Here is a 21517-nt window from a genome sequence, read left to right as displayed (position 1 = left end):
TGTTCCAGCCCCGCCACTTAGGCTTTTTTGGCTGTAGCAAAGTACATAGCTTTTGTTCTGTCCTTAATTTTCCATCTCCTTATCTGACCAGCCCGTCTGGTGGGATTTTGTGAAGTAATGCCGGTATTGTCTGCAGGTGATGTGAGGTATTTGACGAGTCTGGCGTAAAGGTAACCTGTACTGAGCAGTTACTGTGGCTGTGTTATTAGGATCGATCCAAGGATACTATCCATCTGTATTTGTTTCACTGCCACCGTTTTGCAGCATGTTTCAGTTTGTGCTAGAATAAACAGGAAACTACATGTTGGAGAAAGCTTTCTTTCCTTTTCTCCTCCTGAATTAGGAACTCGGTTTCGATGTCCGTCTTTGTGTTTCTTTTCTTGCTTGTCTGTTCCCGTCCGTTGCCCCTTCTGGATCTCTGTGTCTGACATTCTCCTCACCTGTGCTGGGAGTTCTTAATATGTTAAGACTAGTGAATTTTTTCTTATGTTTATCGTAAGCGCTCTCTGTTTATAAATACCTTTGAATAAAGCTGGGTAAATTTGTACTTTTTGCTGTTGTTCTTTTAAGTAAAATAATAGATACTAATTGGAAATTTCCCTGAAAATAAAAAATAAAGTTTCCTCAGGTGATTGAATGTCTGAGTTTAGATGAATTTTGCTGATGTTTTTACCATAGGTGGTGACGTTGGAAAGTATGTAAAAACCTTTATATTAAACGACAGTTCTCTGTGCTTTATTTTCAAAGTGGTTTGATCTTTCACTACAGATATTTACAAAGATATGGCAGTATTTCCTCCTCATTTCCCCTGGGGCGATGCTGAGTGGTGGGTTATTTTAAGTGCTATGGTGATAACTTTGGCCCCATTTGCTTCTGTCTTACAGCATTCCATCATCCCAAGAGGGTCTCTTTCTCTGAAAGTGTTGGCAGAATTGCCCATTATTGTTGTTTTAATGTATCAGGTATGTGTACTGCTTACTAGTTTCTTGGGGTTTTGGCTTCTTATTTTATGACAAAATTCATTTCTGATTTTCTGTGGCAAACAGAACGTGTGTGGTGCACACGTGCTAACTATGTAATGAGTCTTAGAGTTTTTCTTGGTATGCCAAATTATTTTGCTATAGCAGAGTGTAAGAGCCTGAAAATCTGATATGTTTGCTTTTAGCTCTACAAACTGAATATCCACAATGTCGTTGCTGAATTTGTGCCCTTGATCATGAATACCATTGCAATTCAGGTATCTGCACAAGCCAGGTGAGATTTCTCCGGATGGCGACATGGCTCACTGCCCACGGTTCTTTAATTCCAAGTGAAAATATGCTTACTGTCGTCTTTCGTAAGACACCGAAAATTTTGAGTGATAAAAGTTCTGGTAAAGCGATACGCGTTTTTGACTTTTTGAACTTGTGTTTCAGTCAAGATGTTAATGGTTATTTCAGTTCCTTGTTCTGTAAAGATGAGCTGATAACCGCGGGTTTGGGGGTCTTGTGAATTTAGAGCTCCCGTTACGTGTTCCTGTGCTCACTCCAGCTGCGGGATATCAAGCCTCTCCACCTTCAGGCCCCTGCTCTTGCTGTGCCTTTCAGCCCGAGTGCTGGAACGTTTTCTCCCCCTCGTTCCCTTCCCCTCCCTGTCAGTCTTAACCACCGAGTATGTGAACCGTGCACATTCATCTTGCGAGGCCCCCTTGAAGCTTTTCCCCCAAATGTAACAGCATTCCTCTTAAGACCTTTGTCACTTACTCTCTTGACTGTAACCCACCTGGCTCTGAGTCATTGGAAGGCAGGACCTGAGGTTAATCAGCCGTAACAAGCCCCGGTGGCCCTTTCTGTGGTCTTTTATGGAGCCCCTGGTCCCCTGATGCAGTCTGCTGGCTGCGTTGATCAGTCTGGCGTTGGCTGTTTGGGTGCACGTTATGGCTGCCGTGCCGCGGCTTGGAAAACGGCTTGCTTTTTAGCTTTTAAATCCTTTGTGTTAATCTGAACTGGTTGGTGCTGTGTTTTAGTCTGTGTAGAAATCAAACTTTTGGGGCTTAGTAATTATCGTAGGCTTTGATTAATATTAACATAACCTAAGGAGTTAAGAGTTAATATTGTAAATTCTATTCATTCCTCATTCAGGCAACATAAGCTTTACAACAAGGAGTTGTATGCTGATTTATTGCTGCTCAGATCAAAACATTGTCATTTTTAGCATATATCATCAGAATTTATCAGGTAAGTTCACTGACTTTTAAGGCAGGTTTACTGAGATCTAATTTTACACACAGTAAAAATTCACCTTTTGTAGGTATACAGTTCTTCGAATTGACAAATTCATACAGTTGGTAACCACTAACGCACCAAAATCTAGACATTCCTACCACCACCCCCAAATTCCCTTTTATATGTTGTCCATTTCCTCCTCGGTCCCTGGCAAACACTGACTTTGTGGCCCCTAGTTTTGGCTTTTCCATAATGTCAAAAAAACGAATCCTATGTGGGTAGTGTGGGTAACCTTTTGGGTGTCGCTTCTTTGACTTGGCAGTAGTGCGGAGGTTCATCCTTGTTATTTTATTTTATTGGTGGATAGTCGTCTTAGTCTGCTTAGGCTTCCCTAACAAAACACCATAGACTGGGTGGCTCGACCAACAAAAATCGGTTTTCTCACAGTTCTGCAGGTTGGGAAGGCCACGATCAAGGTTCTAGCTGGGTTCCGTTTCTGGTGAGGACTCTTCTGGGTTGTGGATCACTGCCTTCTTGCTGTGCCTTGCCCGGGGCGGGGAGTGGTAGTGAGAGATTGCTTTTTCTCTTCTAAGGCCACAGTCCTATTGGATTAAGGCCTCATTCTCAAGATCCCATTTAATCTTAATTACCTTCAAAAGACTCTGGTTTCCACGTCCAGTCACAGTGAGGGTGAGGGCTTCAGCCTGAATTTGGGGGTCACAGTGTGGTCTATAGCCACAAGGTATGGATGCACCAGGCTGTGTTTATCCATTCACAGTTGCTAACCATTTGGGTTGTTTCTGATTTTTTTTAAAGCAACTTTATCAGGATATAATTCACATATCCTAAAATTCACCTTTTTAAAGTGTATAGTTAAGTGCTTTTAGTGTATTCATAGAGATTTATACAGTCAGCGCCACTATCCAATTTTAGAACCGTTTCTTCACCCTCTGAAGAACTCCCATACTGGTCGGCAGCGGTGTGATTCGTTCTAGGCCCCTAGCCCTGGCTACCACTGATGTCCTTTCTGTCACGAGATGCGCTGATTTCATTTCTGGCCATTGTTGATAAGGCCGATATAAATAAATACTGGTGCACAGGTTTTTATGGGGATGGATTTGGTGCATTGAGTTTTGCTGTTGGAAGTTGGTGTGACAGCAAGTTATCAGGTTTTTATGGGGATGGATTTGGTGCATTGAGTTTTGCTGTTGGAAGTTGGTGTGACAGCAAGTTATGAGGAGAGATTGGAACTTTAAAATAAAAAATGGCATCCTTAATTAACCGGTGAGAGAGGGCGATGATGTCTCTGTTTTTCCCCCACTTGTAGTTGTAGTCTGTCCTTATTTCAGTCTTGAAGAACTTGAAAGAGAGAAACGACACCTTATTTCCCATCAGTCATACCACGTTTTTGAATAAAAGTCTTGTGTAGCTGTAGTTATTGTAAAGTGTGGCATGAATTTAATCCTGTTCTATCCTGTAGCAGTGAATTAAAATTTTTTTCTTAAGGGAGAGACTTTATTATTTTCAGGAAAAGTGAAAATGGAAACGTATGCCAGATTGTTTACAGTAAAAACTACCTTTGAAAGCATTCTTATTTTTGTCCCTTCTTAAGTGCATTTGTCTCAATAATGACACTGTATACTAAGAAAATGTATGTTTGGTTTCAAAAATCTGAATTAGTGGTGGCTCAGTCAGTTGAGCAGTCTGACTTCGGCTCAGGTCACGATCTCATCATAGTTCATGAGTTCGAGCCCTGTGTCGGGCTCTGTGCTGACAGCTCAGAGCCTGGAGCCTGCTTTGCATTCTGTGTCTCCCCCTCTCTCTGCCCCTCCTTTGCCCGCGTGCTCGCTCTCTCTCTCTCTCTCTCTCTCTCTCTCTCTCTCACAAAAGTAAATAAACATTGGGGCACCTGGGTGGCTCAGTCTAAAGTGTCTGACTTTGGCTCAGGTCATGATCTCGCGGTTTGTGAGTTCGAGCCCTGCGTCAGGCTCTGTGCTGTCAGCTCAGAGCCTGGAACCTGCTTTGGATTCTGTCTCTCTCTCTCTCTCTCTTCCTGTTCCTCCCCCCACTTGCTCTCTGTCTCTCTCTCAAAAATAAACAAATGTTAAAAAAAATAAAAAATATTAAAAAAATTTTTTTTAAATCTGAATTAGGTACTCCTGGATATTTTATTTTATTTATTAAAAAAAAATTTTTTTTAAACTGTTTATTTTTGAGAAAGGGAGAGAGAGCATGAGCGGGGAAGGAGCAGAGAGAGAGAGGGAGACACAGAATCCGAAACAGGCTCCAGGCTCTGAGCTGTCAGCACAGAGCCTGATGCAGGGCTTGAAACTCACAAACTATGAGATCATGACCTGAGCCGAAGCCGGACGCTCAACCAACTGAGCCACCTAGGCTCCCGACTCCTGGATATTTTAATCAGCTTGAGCTACCTTGGTGAATTGCCTTCTTAACATGCCTCAAAAGGAAACTGATTAGAGCTTATTCTGAGTTGATGAAAGGTGTCTCTGGTGTCATTCACAACTTAACGGGATGACGGAGTGGATGATGTATGTCTTAGGAAATTTTCAATATTTACTTCTGCTTTCTCACCACTGATGAAATGATTCAGATTCATTGTTAAAAGTTGGGAAAATACAGAACAGTACAAAGAAGTTGTCTGTAATTCCATTGTATAAAAGAAACCCTTACTTACATTTCTGTACATCCTTCCACTGTGGCAGCATGCATGCAAGCTACAAAAACTTTCTGGATAATACTTGCTTATTAGGATGACCACTTTATGAGGGTCCCCTTGAAAGAAGCTTAGTCTTACTGAACTCTTTTGAAGTTTATAAAATGGGGGCTTTTCTTACTACCTATCTGTAACTGTTGCTTTCCTCCTTCTTTTTATAGGAGTTGGTGACTAAGTACTCTCAGCAGATGGTAAAAGGGATGTTACAGTTACTTTCAAACTGCCCAGCAGAGACTGCACACCTCAGAAAGGAACTTCTCATCGCTGCAAAGCATATCCTCACCACAGAGCTAAGAAACCGTATGTCCACCTTGTCTCGGGATGTTTGTGCGGCCATGCTGGCGTGGTCCTGTCACCATCTTTGGGGTGGGACCGCGGGTCTTTAATTCCCTCAGATGTTTTAGGCTCCATGTGTCCTTCTTTCTGTATTGCTGTGTTGTGTTTGCTTTTCCCCTTCCTTTCTCTGCCTCTTGCCTCCGCCCTCTTGGGCTGCCTCTCTTTGCCTGCCACCAGGTTTCTCTGTGTTGTCCGAACAGTCTCATGATTAGCGTGGTCGTTCCCTTAGCGTAGCGTATGTCCTCAGCATCTCATGGTATTTCTCTGCCTTTTGGGTGCATATCTTTTGAAATGGCAAGTAACTGTTTGCTTGTTGATTCATAGCCAGTAACCCTTGAAAGGTGAGAAGAAAACTGTTTTCTTCCTCCGTGCTGTGAAACAACTTGGGGGATTGGTCCTGTTTTGATGCATAAGACTGATAATTGTTTGGCTAATCTGATAATTATATTTTTTCTGTCGATTATTGATACATTTTTTTTTTAATATTTATTCATTTTTGAGGAGGGAGGCAGAGAGAGAGGGAGATACAGAATCTGAAGTAGGCTCCAGGCTCTGAGCCCAATGTGGGGCTCGAACCCACGAACCACAGGATCATGACCTGAGCCAAAGTCCAGACCCTTAACCAACTGAGCCACCCAGGTGCCCCGATACATAATTTTAAAATATTTTTGTATTTACTATGTCCAAATTCCATCCTAAATGTTTTGAGGGGGATAATCTTTTCCCCCAGTAATTGTTCAATATTAAGTGGGGTTTTTTTGCCTCTGGTTTGTAAATCAGAACATATATAAAACTAAGATTGGACTTTTTTTACATAATTCTTAAACATGAAGGGAAAGATACAGTTTGTGCTTACACGTGAGCTAATATGATAAAGCTCAAATGTTTTTGTTATTAAAATACAAGTTATGCATGTAGATATAGCTGAGTAGAATATAGATATTTTTAAAACCCTTTGTGTGTGTGTGAAATGTAACATAGCAGAGTGCACAAAAGAAATGTATGATTTTGCCAAAAATTACAGAACCGACGTGCGTGAACATCACCCAGGATGAGAAATTCAGCGTCACCACGCAAAGCCCCCATGTGCCTCCAGGGCCGAGGGCCATTGCGACTTGTCCAGTCACGGCTCCATGGCTGTATGTGCTTTTTCTCCGTGTTCATCTCTGAACACTGTTGAAATAGAAGAATTTTACACGGGACACTTTAAAATCTCTCCACTGCAGTTCTCGGTAACTGTTGGCATTCCTGCCATTTCGAGTGAGGAGGATCTGGGGGTGTCTTTGGGGAGCTGTGTAGCAGGTTTCTACTTGTGGAAACGCTGACAGAGCGCTTCTCGGACAGGCTGTGTTCCGTCCCCCACAGCCCAGCCGTGTGAAGCCACGCGGCTCGGGTTCGGTCTTCGGGCTGTGCCGCCAAGACGGGTGCATTTCTGAGCTGCTGCTCTTGGGGTTTGACCACATCAGTCGTGTTGAATACAGCTTTTACACCTCCCTTGCACCCCCCCCCCCCCCCCCCCCGCGCCCTCCTGCCTTTTAAGTCTTTCTACTGATGGGTTTGATTTTTTTTTTTTTTTTTTTTTTTTAAACAAGCTGTTTTAGGATACTTTATTTTGAAAGTATCTTAGGTAACAACATCACAACTTACAAAGGTGTCTATTTAAAAGACACACCTAATCACATTCGTTATTAATAGTATTATATATTAGTAAAATATACAAAAAATGTGTATATATACATAAAATTTACACGTCCACCAACATTTTAAGGTATCTGAAACGATACTAATAGTAACCCCTTTGCACGAATTCTGAAGAGCAGTAATTTGAGAAAACCTGGCTGTTTCACAAAGTTACCCATTTTCTTAGAGATTCTGATTCTGGGTCACGGAGGGAATCTGGGAACTCGTGCCTGCGCCTTAATTTCTTACCACTTCCTCCTCCCACTCTTTGCTTGTCTGTAGCCAGCCCGCCAGTGTTTGGTGCCTGAGTCCTTTGCATCTTTCCTTCTGTGCCTCCTTCCTATTGACTACCTCTGAGGACATTCCAGGCATGTCCCCTTCTCTGACTTCAGAGGGGCAGTTTGTCACTGCTTTCATTTGGTACTTGTCCCTGTGCTGCCTGGCTTTGGGAATTAGCCAGAGATGTGCTCTGTGCCTCTCTGCGTCTGTTGTGTCTTTGACCCTTAATAGCTATTAGCTGGCGAAGGATGTATTTTATTTCACTTATCAAAGATGGCCACGGTGTCAGACTTGTTCTAGAATCTAAACATTCTCTGGATGTTTGTGGCCAGAGCTCCCGGCAGCAGGGCGGGGGGTGTGTGTATGGCAGAGAGACCTAAAAAATGTGGGTTGCTGCCCTCTGCACATCCTCAGAAATGTGAGTTGTCCCTGAGTGAAGACGAGCTGTTTCTACGCTGGTTGGCTCTACAGGCCCACAGGGGAGCAGGGAGGGGGTTTGGTGAGGGTTCCACCTGTAGGATTAGAGACAGAACCCTAGTGAGCCTCACTCATCCAGAGAGTTGGGACCTATGTCTACCAGAACCCTGCAAAATTTCTAGACTTTGGTTCTTTATGTGGAGAAATACCCTTCTTTTTCCGTATTTCTCCATAATGAGTAAGCATAAAATGTTTAAGAAGGGGAGGACTCCAGGGCAGTGAATAAAGGGGCACTTAGAGGATACTGCCCCTCTTCTCCAGGCAGGTGTGGGCCAATAGTGGCAGCTTTTTTTTTCCCCCTAAGATTTTTAAGTAACTGCTATTACTTAAAAATAGCACTTACTGCTACACACTTAGTCCAGTGTGGGGCTTGACTCAACCCCAAGATCCAGAGTCACGTGCTCTTACGGCTCAGCCCACCAGGTGCCTCAATGGCAGCAGCTTCTGAGGAGGATGGGGTGGACCTGCAGTGAAGCGCTGGGGCAGGTTCTCTGCCAGGGGCCGGGAAGCTCCCTTGGTCTGGTTTGTCCTCTGATTCTGCGTGTGATCCCAACTGTGTCTTTGACAGCACATGGCCCAGCAAAGCCGGGGTCTTTGACTGAAATACAGCGCGTGTGATTTTCTCCTGCCCACGTGTCTCCCAGTCTAGATGGCTTGTTGACAGCAGGCTGGCTACCGTGAGGAAGCCTGCTGTGTCATAGGTGTAATTGGTGACGTGTGCACCGGGTGTTTGTGTTCTAGAGTTCATCCCTTGCATGGACAAGCTCTTTGATGAATCCATACTGATTGGATCAGGATATACTGCTCGGGAGACTCTCAGGTACGATATTCAGCCCATGAGATCTGTTGGCTAAATCGGGGGGGTCGGTGTGGTGGGCCCTGGCCCTTCATGTGTGAGCCTTTCAACAGACGCTCTCAACAGACCTTTACTCTCCCGTGGGGATTTAGAATTGTGGGAAATTTGGAAATGATTTAGGTTGGTTTTTGTGTGTTAGCTTAAAGGGAAGATTCAGAGTAGTTGTCTTGATGTCAGTTGTAGGGACAACTTGATCTGACTCATATTGGTTTTTTGTTGGGGTTGTTTTGTTTTGTTTGCTATTTATGTAATAAGTGCATCTCTTTATTATAAAAGAATGTTTAAGTACCCAACGAGAAGAAAGAAGGGAAGAAAACAAACCTCTTTGTTCTACATAAGGAGTTCAAGTAACATGGATAATATTTTGGTGCATTTCCTTCTAGTCTTTGTTTTTTATTCATTTCATAAAATAAATGTGGTTGTGACCATGTTTCTTTCTAAAGGAGAAAATTAACAGTTTATCATTTTTTACAGTGTAAAATAAGTCAACATTAGTAATTTTTTGGTTCTAATTTGGGAGCTGTGATAGATCTTTTGAAAAATAGGAAGAATACTTTGAATACGATGTAGACTATTCACTGTGATGGCCGTGTAAAATTGTTAAAAATACGAAGACACTTTTTTTTTTATTTTTATTTTTTTAATGTTTGTTTATTTTTGAGACGGAGACAGAGTGCGAGTGGGGGAGGGGCAGAGAGAGAGGGAGACACAGAATCTGAAACAGGCTCCAGACTCTGAGCCGTCAGCACAGAGCCCGACGCGGGGCTCGACCTCACGAACCATGAGATCATGACCTGAGCCAGAGTCGGAGGCTTAACCGACTGAGCCACTCAGGCGCCCCAATACAAAGACACTTTTTATGTAGCTTGGGGTTGAACCAGCCTGCAACTGGGCATCAGATGGTGTCACTCCTAGAAGACCTAGAAAGCGTGCCCCGGGTGCACCGCCCTGTGCTGTGTTCCTGGGGCAGGTAGTAGGAGAAGTGGTGGCCCGCAGACACGGCCCTGTGGGCATGTTGGGACGGACGCTCACTAGTGGGGGGGGTCTCTGCACACAGGCCCCTCGCCTACAGCACGTTGGCCGACCTCGTGCACCACGTCCGTCAGCACCTGCCCCTCAGCGACCTCTCCCTCGCCGTCCAGCTCTTTGCCAAGAACATCGATGACGAGTCCCTGCCCAGCAGCATCCAGACCATGTCCTGCAAGCTGCTGCTGAACCTGGTGGACTGCATCCGTTCCAAGAGCGAGCAGGAGAGCGGCAACGGGAGGGACGTCCTGATGCGGATGCTGGAGGTACCAGCTCTCCTGGGAGGTGTGGGCATCCTGCGTGCTTTCATCCCGATGCCCACTTCTGGACTCGTACCGGTGGTTTACTGACCAGGTCATGCAGCCTTCCGATTGCCGAGCTCAATCCCGGGTGTCAGACCACCTGGGTTCAAATCCCCTGCTAGCCAGTGCCCTTGGACACGATGCTTAACATCTCTGTGCCAGCCTGCTCCTAGCCAGGGATACAGTCAGTGTCTGCCTCCCGGGATTGTCGTGAGCGCTAAGTAAATGATACGTGGACACTCCCCACACTGTTCCTGGCGAGTATTTCAGGGACACTGTGTGGTTCCTGGCAAGTGCCTAGAAGAGGGATTACAGAGATGCTACGGTTCCTGGCGAGTACCTAGAAGAGGGATTACAGGCACACTGTATAGCCAGGGGAGGCGCCCGGTTGGGTGCGTGGGGACAGAGTACAGTGTGATTGCTGAGGCCAGCAGGTGATAGTGTGGGTCTGGAGTAGTCTGGGCCACGCGTCCAGGCTTCTGCGACAAGTCCCCCAGCTTTTCTGAGCCAGATTCCTCACAGTGTCAGTGGAGGTAGGGACGCCACTGTAGTTCTCCTTGGGGAGGATGGCACACTTCTCTTCGGCAAGTGGCTTCAGAGAGCTGCTCCTGTCTCCTGGAAGGGCTGCCAGCCTGTGGAAGAAGCATGATTTTTGTCTTTCTCTCCCCGTGCTCTTTCTGCTAGGTCTTTGTCCTCAAATTCCACACCATCGCCCGGTACCAGCTCTCTGCCATCTTTAAGAAGTGCAAGCCTCAGTCAGAACTCGGAGCGGTGGAGGCAGCCCTGCCCGGGGTGCCCGCTGCCCCTGCGGCCCCGGGCCCCGCCCCCTCCCCTGCGCCTGTCCCCACCCCCGCCCCGCCCCCACCCCCGACCCCAGCCACCCCCGTGACCCCGGCCCCTGTGCCTCCGTTTGAAAAGCAAGGAGAAAAGGATAAAGAGGACAAGCAGACATTCCAGGTCACAGATTGCCGAAGTTTGGTCAAAACCTTGGTCTGTGGCGTCAAGACCATCACGTGGGGCATAACGTCATGTAAAGCGCCTGGTGGTAATTCCGCTCTTGAATTATTTAGATGGGATGTTTTCTGCAGAGTGGGTGTTGTTCACCTTAACTGATTATGCTCTCTCTTTTCCAGAAGCTCAGTTCATTCCCAACAAGCAGTTACAGCCCAAAGAGACTCAGATTTATATAAAACTTGTGAAATATGCAATGCAGGCTTTAGATATTTATCAGGTAAGGAAGTGCCCTCAAACCAGGCTCCTGAGTGTGGGAAACGCCTCTGGGATGAGGGTGCCGGTGATGTGATGGAAGGGGTCCTAAAAGGCTCGTTTTGGATTGTCTGCAGTGTTCGTGTCCCCAGATTTGCTCTTGTTCTGTAGTGTAGCATTGCTTTAACGGTGAAGATTTTCCTTTCAAGTGTCAGCATGAGCATTTGGTGGGGGAGGCGGTCTGTGTACATGGAACGCAGTGGAAGCAAGATGGAAGTTTTACTAAATTTGTTCTTGTGTGGAACGCTTAGCAAAGCTTTTTTGCTTGTTTTAATTATTTTCCAAAACTAAGCTGAGAATAGAGAATTAAAAAGACGGGGGAACATTTATTATGTAATTCAAATGCTGTGTTTTAAACATGCAGCTGGTCCAGTTATGTTATGGAATACATTCAGAGACGCCTGGTTTTAACATCCATGGGTTTCTTCCCTGTGCTAGGTCCAGATAGCTGGAAATGGACAGACCTACATCCGAGTGGCAAACTGCCAGACCGTCAGAATGAAGGAGGAGAAGGAGGTGTTGGAACACTTCGCCGGCGTGTTCACAATGATGAATCCCTTAACGTTTAAAGAAATCTTTCAGACGACAGTCCCTTACATGGTGGAAAGAATCTCAAAAAATTATGCTCTTCAGGTATAAAACTCTGTCTTATCCTTTGAACGTTGATTGTAAAATTACTTGTTGATGTGTGGAGCGCTTGGCATTTTCTTTATTTTGAGGGTGTTCTAAATGATATGCCTAAGGATGTGCTGGTAGAAAAATGTAGAGAGATGTTAGGACTTAATATTTTTTGTTCAAAATATCAAGATGTCTTGGATCAGTTTCTTTCATTAGTAGAAATTAAGTATATGTTAGATGTAGGCTCCTGGTATTTGATAGTGAAGATAAAATAATGGACGTGAGTGTTTGAAGTGAACGGCCCTACTCTGTGCTTGGCAGATTTACAAATTTTTTTCCTAGGGTGGATAATTAATTTCTTGTGCTGTTACAGATTTGGTTTTGTGTTTTTGGAAAGTTCATTACTTAGTGTTAAGGCTACTTTGAGGATTGTTTTTGTCAAGCACGTTTCTCCTTTTGACAGATTGTTGCCAACTCCTTCTTGGCGAACCCTACTACCTCGGCTCTGTTCGCCACAATCCTGGTGGAGTACCTCCTGGACCGCCTGCCGGAGATGGGTTCCAGCGTGGAGGTCTCCAACCTGTACCTCAAGCTGTTCAAGCTGGTCTTTGGCTCAGTCTCCCTCTTTGCAGCTGAAAACGAACAAATGCTGAAGGTAAAGCTCGTGGAGCCAAGTGTACTTTGTTTTGGGGGAGTTTTTGGTTGTGTTTTGCTTCCTGTTCTCCATTGGCACGGAAACGGGAGGTGTTGTTTTTAGATTTGTGAAGTGCTCTTTGAGTTCATAGATATTTGGGCCAGTAAGGGCCTAAATGTGAAGAACGTTTCAGAGGATTCATCCATGATTTGAAATGAAACTTCAGAGTGCCCGTGGCAGGCAGTGGGTTGTCGTTAGTATTGCCACCACTAAATTTTTTTTTTTTTAATTCCAGTTTCTTTCTCTGGATTACACAAATAAAATAGCACATCGTTCGTATTTTAAAAATGGAGTGATGGGAAAAAAACAAGGGAAAAATCCCTTTACCACCTTCTCTTGTCCAAAGAGAAACAGGTGGCTTTTGTAACAGTTCTGATTCTGCCAGCCGTCTTCCGCTCTAACTTTGTGTCTTCGCCATGTTCTTATCTTCCTTGGCAGTACGGGGAACGTTTCATTTCAGGACCACTTGTTTGTTTTTCCTCTTTATGAATTCTAACTAATTGGTATCCCTTACTAGGACCGTTTTGGAGGGACATGTCTCCTAACGTAGTGGATGACCAGTGCAGTCTAATTCCATCTCTTCAGTTACTTGATTTTAGCAAACGGCTAAAAAAAACTTACCCATGGTTACATGTCCCACTGAAAAGGCAGCAGACGGTGGCACAAAAACCTAATAAAAATTCATTTCCACTTAAGGCAAAATATTTTAATTCCTGTAGGAAGCTGAGTATTAGCAGCAGTTTTATCTGAAGTGTGATGTCTTCCCGTGGGGGGGGCTTCTGAAGACACAAACAAGATCCTTTTTTTTTTTTTCCTCCTGGAGCAGTAAATGTACAGGCGGTGACCAGGAGCACCAGTAATCTCTGTTTTTATGTGACCGCTCCCTCAGGTTTTCTCCATTCTGTCACAGTCACTTAGCAACAACCTGAACATTACTTTTGTGTTCACCTAAAAGAAAAATACTTGTATTTTTCTAAGAACAAACGCTTAACTGTAATATGCGTCCACACAATTTGGTGTCTTTGAAAAATTTAATTTTTGCCGATATTAGATGCACAACAACAAAACCAGAATAAAACCTGATGGTGGGATACATGCATACGTACATTGTGCCACGTATGACAACAAATTGGGAACGATGTCAGTGACACAGTTCACTGTAAACATACCTGTAGAATATTTCGTGTGCAGCTGAACCTGTTACATGTTAAAATCAGCATTTGAAGTACAAAATAAAAAGCTAGTCTGGCTTTAGATGTTAATTAAAGTTACTATAAGCTGATAGAGTACTTTTTTTATTATTATTATTATTATTATTATTATTATTATTATTAAAGAAAATTCCTTGATTAAGTCTCCCAAGATCTTACGATCTCAATTTTTGAGGCTCTTCCAGACGTTGTGTGTATCCTTTTTGATCGTGAGGTTTCACTTCCTTTCCGTTACTTTCTGCGTTTAGATTGTTCTAGGAAATGGGCATCTTCATCCTGTTTGATTATTTAGTCTTAGGAGGGAAGTGGCCATATTGAGTTGCAGAGCAGAGCGGACAGACCCTCTGGTTCCTGCTCCAGAGTGTTACCTTTTCAACATCATGTAACTGCACAGTAACGTAGGAGCCTATTAAACGCTTCTTCTGCAGCCATCCTGGTGGAAACCAGCATAATATTTCAAGACAAATTAATCTGAGCCAAATAAAGGATGGAAAGGTCTTGTTTTGTTTTGCCTTTAGGAGTGAACTCGTCAGAACTACCTTCCATCCCTGTTTACAGTGAACCTTCAGCATGAGTTCTGAGGGTGTCACCCATCCTCATTTAGAGCATGTTAACTTGCCTTTTCTCCACCGCGCAGCCTCACCTGCACAAGATCGTGAACAGCTCAATGGAACTTGCACAGACTGCCAAAGAGCCCTATAACTACTTCCTGCTGCTCCGGGCCCTGTTCCGCTCCATTGGGGGAGGTAGCCATGACCTCCTGTATCAGGAATTTTTGCCTCTCCTACCAAACCTCCTGCAAGGTCAGAGCAGTGATTTTGGTTGCCTTTTAGTCTTGTGTGCATGTATGGGTTTGGCTGACTGTGGTTGTGGGGTCCATTCATCCTCTGCATCCAGTGAAGGTCTTGGTGAGGGGATATATGTACGAATCCCCTGCCAGAGGTGTGTGTGTCTGTCCATGTGTTCATGTTCCCGTGTCCCACTCTCTTTAAAGGCAGTAGGACTTTGAAGGGAGCCCCCTTGTTCGGGGATGGACCTTCCCCTCCCTACTCAAGAGTTGAACAGGAGTTGGAAGGTTTCCATCACCCTGGTTAGGACTTGGTTGTATTTTTGTAGCATTTGGTAAGCAAGTCTACGAAGTGGTTTCTAGTGGCTTAGTAGTAATATCAGGGATCCCTAGTTTGAGAGTCAGAATAAGAAGAGAAAAAGCAGTTATAAAGCTGATTGACAAGTGTGTATTTTTACTTTGAGGTAAACTTACGTAACCAGAATCCTGCAATTCCGGTGTGACCAGGAATGCTTTCAAGATATAGAGCTAAAGGGGATCCTTAAAGAAAAGCCATTTACAACGTATAGTACCCAGGAGGCATTGGGAAAAAGTCGGCCATGTTGCCTGCAACATGGCCATGAGTCCACCCTGCAAGGTGGCCCATGATCCAGTTCTGCCATCCGTTATTTAACCCCATCTCCAGTCATTCCCCAGCCTGAGTCCTCTGTTCTATGGGGTCTCATTCCTCCTCCCCAGGCTCATTTCTCCCTACCTAGTTTTGTTCGAGTGGATCCCCTTCTGGGAACTTCTCCTCCTTTGGACCCTGAATCCAGTGCTGTTACTTTGTGATGCCTTCCCTGATCGTTACTTTGTGATGCCTTCCCTGATCGATCTTTTCTCTGCGCTCTCTCCATCCTGCACTGCCTGGGATGCATCCACTGTTCTAGGCCTTTCTCTTTCTAGCTGGTCTCTGAGCACTCAGGGCAGGTCCTGATCTGACATGTTTCAGTTAGGAAGGAGCTCAGCTTACCCTCACAAAAAGTAGGGATGTTGTCTTTGTGAGAAGGAAGATCTTCTCCATTTGCAGGAAATGAAAGTAGATTTAAAAAAAAAAAGTTTATTTTACAGCAGACCTCAACTGTGGTCTCTTGGAAACCTGAAAAAACATGTGAGGTTGTAAACCTCAAGCTTGAGGTGAATGTACCTTATTGGAGTCTTGTGTCTCTAGATCGGGCTTGTTAAAAACAACAACATGATTCTTAAAAGATCCATGTGTGATATTAGCTATCTCATTAGGATTAATTAACATTAAATAATTGTATCATAGCTTACGTTATAGTTGTATGCAGCCTGCTGTTGTCACCATGAACTTGACGGACAGAAGGGTCATGGTTCTAGAATAGGTTTAGCTGATGTAGTAGATGAGATCTAAAACGTCTTCCTGTCATTGCGCTGACGTTGACAGTAGAAGGTGGAACAGTTATTCTGTACGATTAACTCTGGCCCGTCTGGGGGTGATGTTCTTCTCTGATGCCTGCAAACCCCGCTTCTAGGCCTGAACATGCTGCAGAGCGGCCTGCACAAGCAGCACATGAAGGACCTGTTCGTGGAGCTGTGTCTCACGGTGCCCGTGCGGCTCAGCTCCCTCCTGCCCTACCTGCCCATGTTAATGGATCCCCTGGTGTCTGCTCTCAACGGCTCGCAGACGCTGGTCAGCCAAGGCCTGAGGACCCTGGAGCTGTGCGTGGACAACCTGCAGCCCGATTTCCTCTACGACCACATCCAGCCTGTCCGCGCGGAGCTCATGCAGGTAAGTGTGCGTTCTCGCAGGGGCCGGCCCAACGCCGGCTGTCGGGCGCTCACAGATCCGGTTTTCCCGGGGCTTCTAGACTAGTGTTTCCGGAAATGACAGCCCCCCCCCCCCCCCCGCCCCAGTGAGCTGCCTGCGCCCCGTGTTGGGCTCTCTGCAAGATGAAGTGGTGTAGTTTTTAACCTCTTCGTGAGTCTCCTGGCTTATGAAAAGATGTGTAGAAATATGTATTAAGTAGACATTTGTTTTGCAGTGTTGCCCTTTTTTCAGAGGGTTTTCATGAGGGTCACAGACTCATTAAGTTGATGACCTGTGAGGGCAGGTGCTGTGGTTACTATGTGCTGCCGGGAAGAGACTTTCTTTGTCCACGAGAGATCTCAGGATGCTGCAGTGAAGAGAATCACGCTCCTGAGGGAAGTGCAGGTGTGCACTTTCGGGTCAAGGGAAATGAAGCAGATAATTGAGATGGTTTTGAAAACATGTTTTCTTCCTTAGAGTTTGTATGTCAAATATTGGGTTTTGCCTTCACGTTTTGCTGTCGTTACGGATTCGTAATGTAGTCGGTAATTGTTAGAAGTGTAGGCTGCCTGTCACTATACTGCCTCTCTGCTTTGGAGTATTTGGCCCCAACTAGAGGTCCGAATGCCAGCTTCAAAGGATGGAGACTCAGTAACCCTAAAAGACAGGAGTCTGGATTGGAAACTGCAGTGTGTGCACTTGAAGCTGGGTTTGGGAGACTTTCCTCCCCAGTCCTGAGATAGGGACCCTGTGTGCCATCTGGGTGGGAGAGGATGGGCCTGGCGGTTGGGTCAGGGCCTCCAAGTCCACTCTCCCAGCCATCCTTTGGAGGATTGACGGAGAGCCTGCCTCAGGAGAGAACGGCACTGTTGGTTCTGGAAGGCATACCCTGGGCCTGACCCAGGTGTGGGTGAGCAGCATGTGGGAGGAGGAAGTGGGGCTGGGCTCATGGGCCTCTTGCTGTTTCATGAGGCAGACAGTCCTGGGAGACAGGGGCGAGGCTCCTTCCTGCTTTTGGAGCCCCAGTAATCCCCGCCCCCCACACTAGACAAGTGTCATAGTCTGTTTCTCTGTGGTCTCCTTAACCAGCACTCGCTCCCAGTGCCACCCCCTCCCGGGGGATTAAGCAGAAATTCCCTCTCCTGAGGGTACGTGAAGAGTGGTGGAGCCGGGTGGAGTGGTAGAGGTTGGGGGGGGGGGGGGGGGCTTAGCACCTCTCAGCAGGGGTTCCTGACGGACAGGCCTTGGTGGACCTTTAGGAACATAAGAAAAGTTGAAATTTTGCTTTAAAGAAAATTCTAAGATTTTACGTTGGCTGTTGTTAGATGCTAATATCTGGTATTGTTATGGAAGGTGATCTAAGAAAATAGACATTTTTTTTTTAAGTTTATTTTGAGAAAGAGAGCACGCCCGCACCTGCACATGAACCGGAGAGGGACAGAGAGAGAGCAAGAGAATCCCAAGCTGGTTCCTTGCTGTCCATGCAGAGCCCAGCGAGGGGCTCAAACTCACGAACTGTGCGATCGTGTCCTGAGTCAAAATCAGGAGTCGGACCTTAAACCAAATGAGCCGCCCAGGTGCCCCTAGACAGACATAGTAATTTGGAGGACTTAGATAGTTTAGGTGAAAGAATGTGGGAAGATTGACAAGAGTTTTTGGAAACAGTTGAGTGTGTGTGGTCCTTATGCACTGATACAAGGTGCGCGTACTTGTTACCTGTTCCCAGAATGCGGCCTGTCATGGTTGTGTTTTCGCCCTTCACCATCCTTTCTAACATGAAGTTTGAAATGTATAAGATTGTTTATATATCCTATTTGTAGGAATTTATCTTGTTTGTAAGTTATAAAGCCTATTAATCAAAGTAAAAACCTGAGAACTCACCATCAAATCCAGGACAAGAACTTTAACAGTAAAGAGCATTTCCCTCCATGCCTCTTCTGGTCCCATTTTGTATATATGTTTAGACAATATATATATTGCTTAGTTTTCTTGCTCTTGAGCTCTGCGATATTTATCATATGCTACTGTGTGTGTTTCAGGAGCGTGGAAGAACATTTATGTTTAAATCTGCGTTTTCTTTTAAAATTTTTCAGGGAGGATACATAAGATTAATAACATTGGCTTCTCCTAATAAGGGGAAATTTGTGTTTGGGGGACAGAGATGGGAGGAAGAATTTTTGCTGTATAATTTTCTATAACTTGAAAAGTTTGATTTGTGAACCATGAGGATGCCTTGCCTTGCAAGGATTTTAATCAAAGTACTCTGGTTTTTAGGCTTTATGGCGCACTTTACGCAATCCTGCTGATAGCATTTCTCACGTGGCCTATCGTGTACTTGGTAAATTTGGTGGCAGTAACAGGAAGATGTTGAAGGAGTCCCAGAAGCTGCACTATGTTGTGACCGAGGTTCAAGGTCCCAGTATCACGGTGGAGTTTTCTGATTGTAAAGCATCTCTTCAGCTCCCGATGGAGAAGGTAAATTTGGAAATCTGCAGGAGCTTCTTAAAGATACTATACATTTCATTTTAAGAAAGTGAGTTTCTGTTTGAAAATATGTAAATAAAACATGTCTTTCTTGCGAGGGAATTTCTTTTTTAAGATTTTGTTTGTAAGTAAGCTCTATACCCAGTGCGGGGCTCTAACTCACAACCCCAAGATCAAGAGTCAAACGCTCTACTGACTGAGCCAGGCAGGTGCCCTTTGGGAGGGAGTTTCTAGGTCAAAGGACAAACTGTTTTGGGGGACCAACTTGGGTGGCAAAGGGGCTTTCCTAACACCGGGAGGCCGGTGGGGGTGTACTGCCCGGAGAACTCTGGACCCTTGAGCAGTTTCATGTTTCCCGATGGAGCAGGAGACAGTGCCGCCCAGCCCACCCCTTCCTTGAACTTAGTCCGTTTCACCGCCTAACAGGCTTTACTTCAAGTGTCATTAGAACCCAAGTTTATCCCATACTTGTCATTCCTGAGCCCCCACTTCTCCCATTCTCTATCCAGACGTAGCACCTGCTGTCTCTCCTGGCTCCTGAGCCCTCTGCGGGCAGCTCTGTGGTCTCTCTCCATCTGCCATTTGGAACTCCTGTCCCGTTGGGTAGCAAATGGGCAGACAGTGTGCCCAGCATCATGCCCGAGTGTCCACTCTGCTACTTTTGCTTTGTCATTTTGAAAACTCTTCCCCCTTTCACCTCATCGAGCCCTCCTGGTCCTTTGTCACATGCATCTTGGTCCACTTTACCATGATGTACATTGTTGAGGTTGACTTCTCCACCTTATTGTAGAGCCAGCCTTCTTCCACCCACCCTTAGTGTCTTTTGTTACCGTGTCTTTTCAGGATGTTTATCTAGTCGTTACATACTGGGTATTTTTTTTTTTTAATGTTTTGTTTATTTTTGAGAGAGAGCATGCAAGTTGGGGAGGGGCAGAGGGAGAGGAGGACAGGGAATCTGAAGTGGGCTCAGTACTGACCGCAGCAAGCCTGATGCCGGGTTTGAGCTCACACACCAAACTGAGATCATAACCCGAGCCAGAGTCGGACGCTCACCCGACTGGGCCACCCAGGCACCCCATACTGGCTGTTTTTTTAAAGGGTGTTAGAGTAGGCCTCCACGTGCATCTAAGTGACTCCGCCGTTTTAGGAAGCCAGATGCCAGCTGGATTCCTGAACTCCTTGCAGACAGATCTGGTCTTAAACCAGCATTTCGTGGCCTGGACCCACTCAAAGCCCTCCCTTTTGCTCAGGGCTAACTGTCCTGTTGTGTCATAGTGTAGAGCTCTGCCTGTTCACTTCTCTGTATTCAAACCTTACCCACATAGTGAGTTCTGTGATTTTTTTTTTTTTTTTTCAATCAGGCTTTATTAAATATCTATGGGGAACGATGCCCATCATGGATAAATGTCCCTCTGGGGTTCTCATCCATCATCCTCTCTCAATATCCTGTATCCCCCACTTCTCAAGCACTCACATTGTCCCTGACCCTCCTCCAGCCCGTAGATAGGTGTCCTCTCCAGGCCTCAGGGTGAGATGCAACCCTAGCTTCTCCCCCAAACCTTAATAAAAATATTTGCCAAATAAGCACTGGTTTCCTCCTAAGAGAATACAGCTAAAATGCTGCCTTTACATTGCAAGTTACTGAAGTGAACACCCTGTGTCTGAAGCACGTTCCCACAGTGTAGGTAATTTCTTAACCCAGGACTATTTGCTTCAGCCCTGTCAGTGGCAAGCTTGGTATTAGTCATGAAAACTAAGGTATCTGACTTTCATTTGATGCTGCATAGACTAAGCAGAGCAGGAAAATCTCTTTAGAAGTAGTTTTTCCCCCAAAGAAGAAACCAAGTTTTGAAGATTGGCTCCCACATCCTCCTGGACTCCCCTACAGACTTCGGGTGCACGAGGGGCCGGCTTCCTAGCAGGCAGAGGCCGAGGGCGCGCAGCACCCCACACAGCTGTTGGGGCTGCCGGGGCCAAGGGCATGAGCTCATGGCCAAGCCAGGTGCTGGCGAATTCTCACAAATAATCCTACTTGTGGCACGTTACAACGCTCTGTTCTTTTGGCAGGTAATTGGCTCAAAGGTTGCATTGATCCTTACTGCTTCTGAAATTGTCTCCACATGATTTGTTACCTGTTGGTGACCAGGGCAGAGGCGGTGGGAGGAGGGACAGTGCTGCGGTGCCCTGGGCTCGGGCACAACAGTGAGGACCCGTTGTCATGCTCTTTGTGACCGTGTGTGAGTGTTTAGGGCAGGGCTGCTGGCCCTGTCAGCATCCACTGCTTCCTCACACACAGCGTAGATGAATCTTTTAACGCCCATCACTTCTTCTGCTCACAGGGTTTATAGCTATAGAATTGTCATTGAGGCTAATCTCTTAGCTGTTAAAGGCTTCACGTTAATTTTTGTTTATGATTATGCCTCCCCAGCCTTCCTGGTCAACCTAATTGAACAGGATAAAATGTACGTATAACTGTGTAGGTTCTCTGAAAAAATAAAGAAAGCTCTTTTGTCTTGTAAAGAGAGAATTTTGTAGTCAGGTAATTTCTGCATAAACTACGCTTTTTGTGTTTCCTTGCCGTAGGCCATCGAAACCGCTCTAGACTGCCTGAAGAGTGCCAACACGGAGCCTTACTACCGAAGGCAGGCGTGGGAGGTGATCAAGTGCTTCCTGGTGGCGATGATGAGTCTGGAGGACAATAAACATGCCCTCTACCAGCTTCTCGCACACCCTAAGTATGTTGGGGACATGGT

At 45.5% G+C, this 21517-nt stretch overlaps 1 protein-coding gene across 1 annotated transcript in view; it reads left to right on the top strand.

Annotated features, from left to right (window-relative positions):
* TRRAP (transformation/transcription domain associated protein) overlaps positions 1–21517 on the top strand; it is a 113794-nt gene that overhangs the window by 14093 nt on the left and 78184 nt on the right. The window contains 15 exon segments of the mRNA XM_053894082.1: positions 885–962; positions 1166–1254; positions 2121–2152; positions 2155–2216; positions 5100–5238; positions 8452–8530; positions 9624–9858; positions 10579–10939; positions 11028–11125; positions 11599–11793; positions 12242–12433; positions 14321–14486; positions 16006–16262; positions 18555–18755; positions 21348–21499. Coding sequence (XP_053750057.1) covers positions 885–962; positions 1166–1254; positions 2121–2152; positions 2155–2216; positions 5100–5238; positions 8452–8530; positions 9624–9858; positions 10579–10939; positions 11028–11125; positions 11599–11793; positions 12242–12433; positions 14321–14486; positions 16006–16262; positions 18555–18755; positions 21348–21499 — 2336 coding nt within the window.

Source organism: Panthera pardus, unplaced genomic scaffold (assembly GCF_024362965.1).
Source record: "Panthera pardus isolate Hobbes unplaced genomic scaffold, ASM2436296v1 HiC_scaffold_4, whole genome shotgun sequence".
NCBI lineage: Eukaryota > Metazoa > Chordata > Mammalia > Carnivora > Felidae > Panthera > Panthera pardus.
Note: the sequence above shows the minus strand (reverse complement) of the source record. Positions and strands in the feature narration are given on the sequence as shown.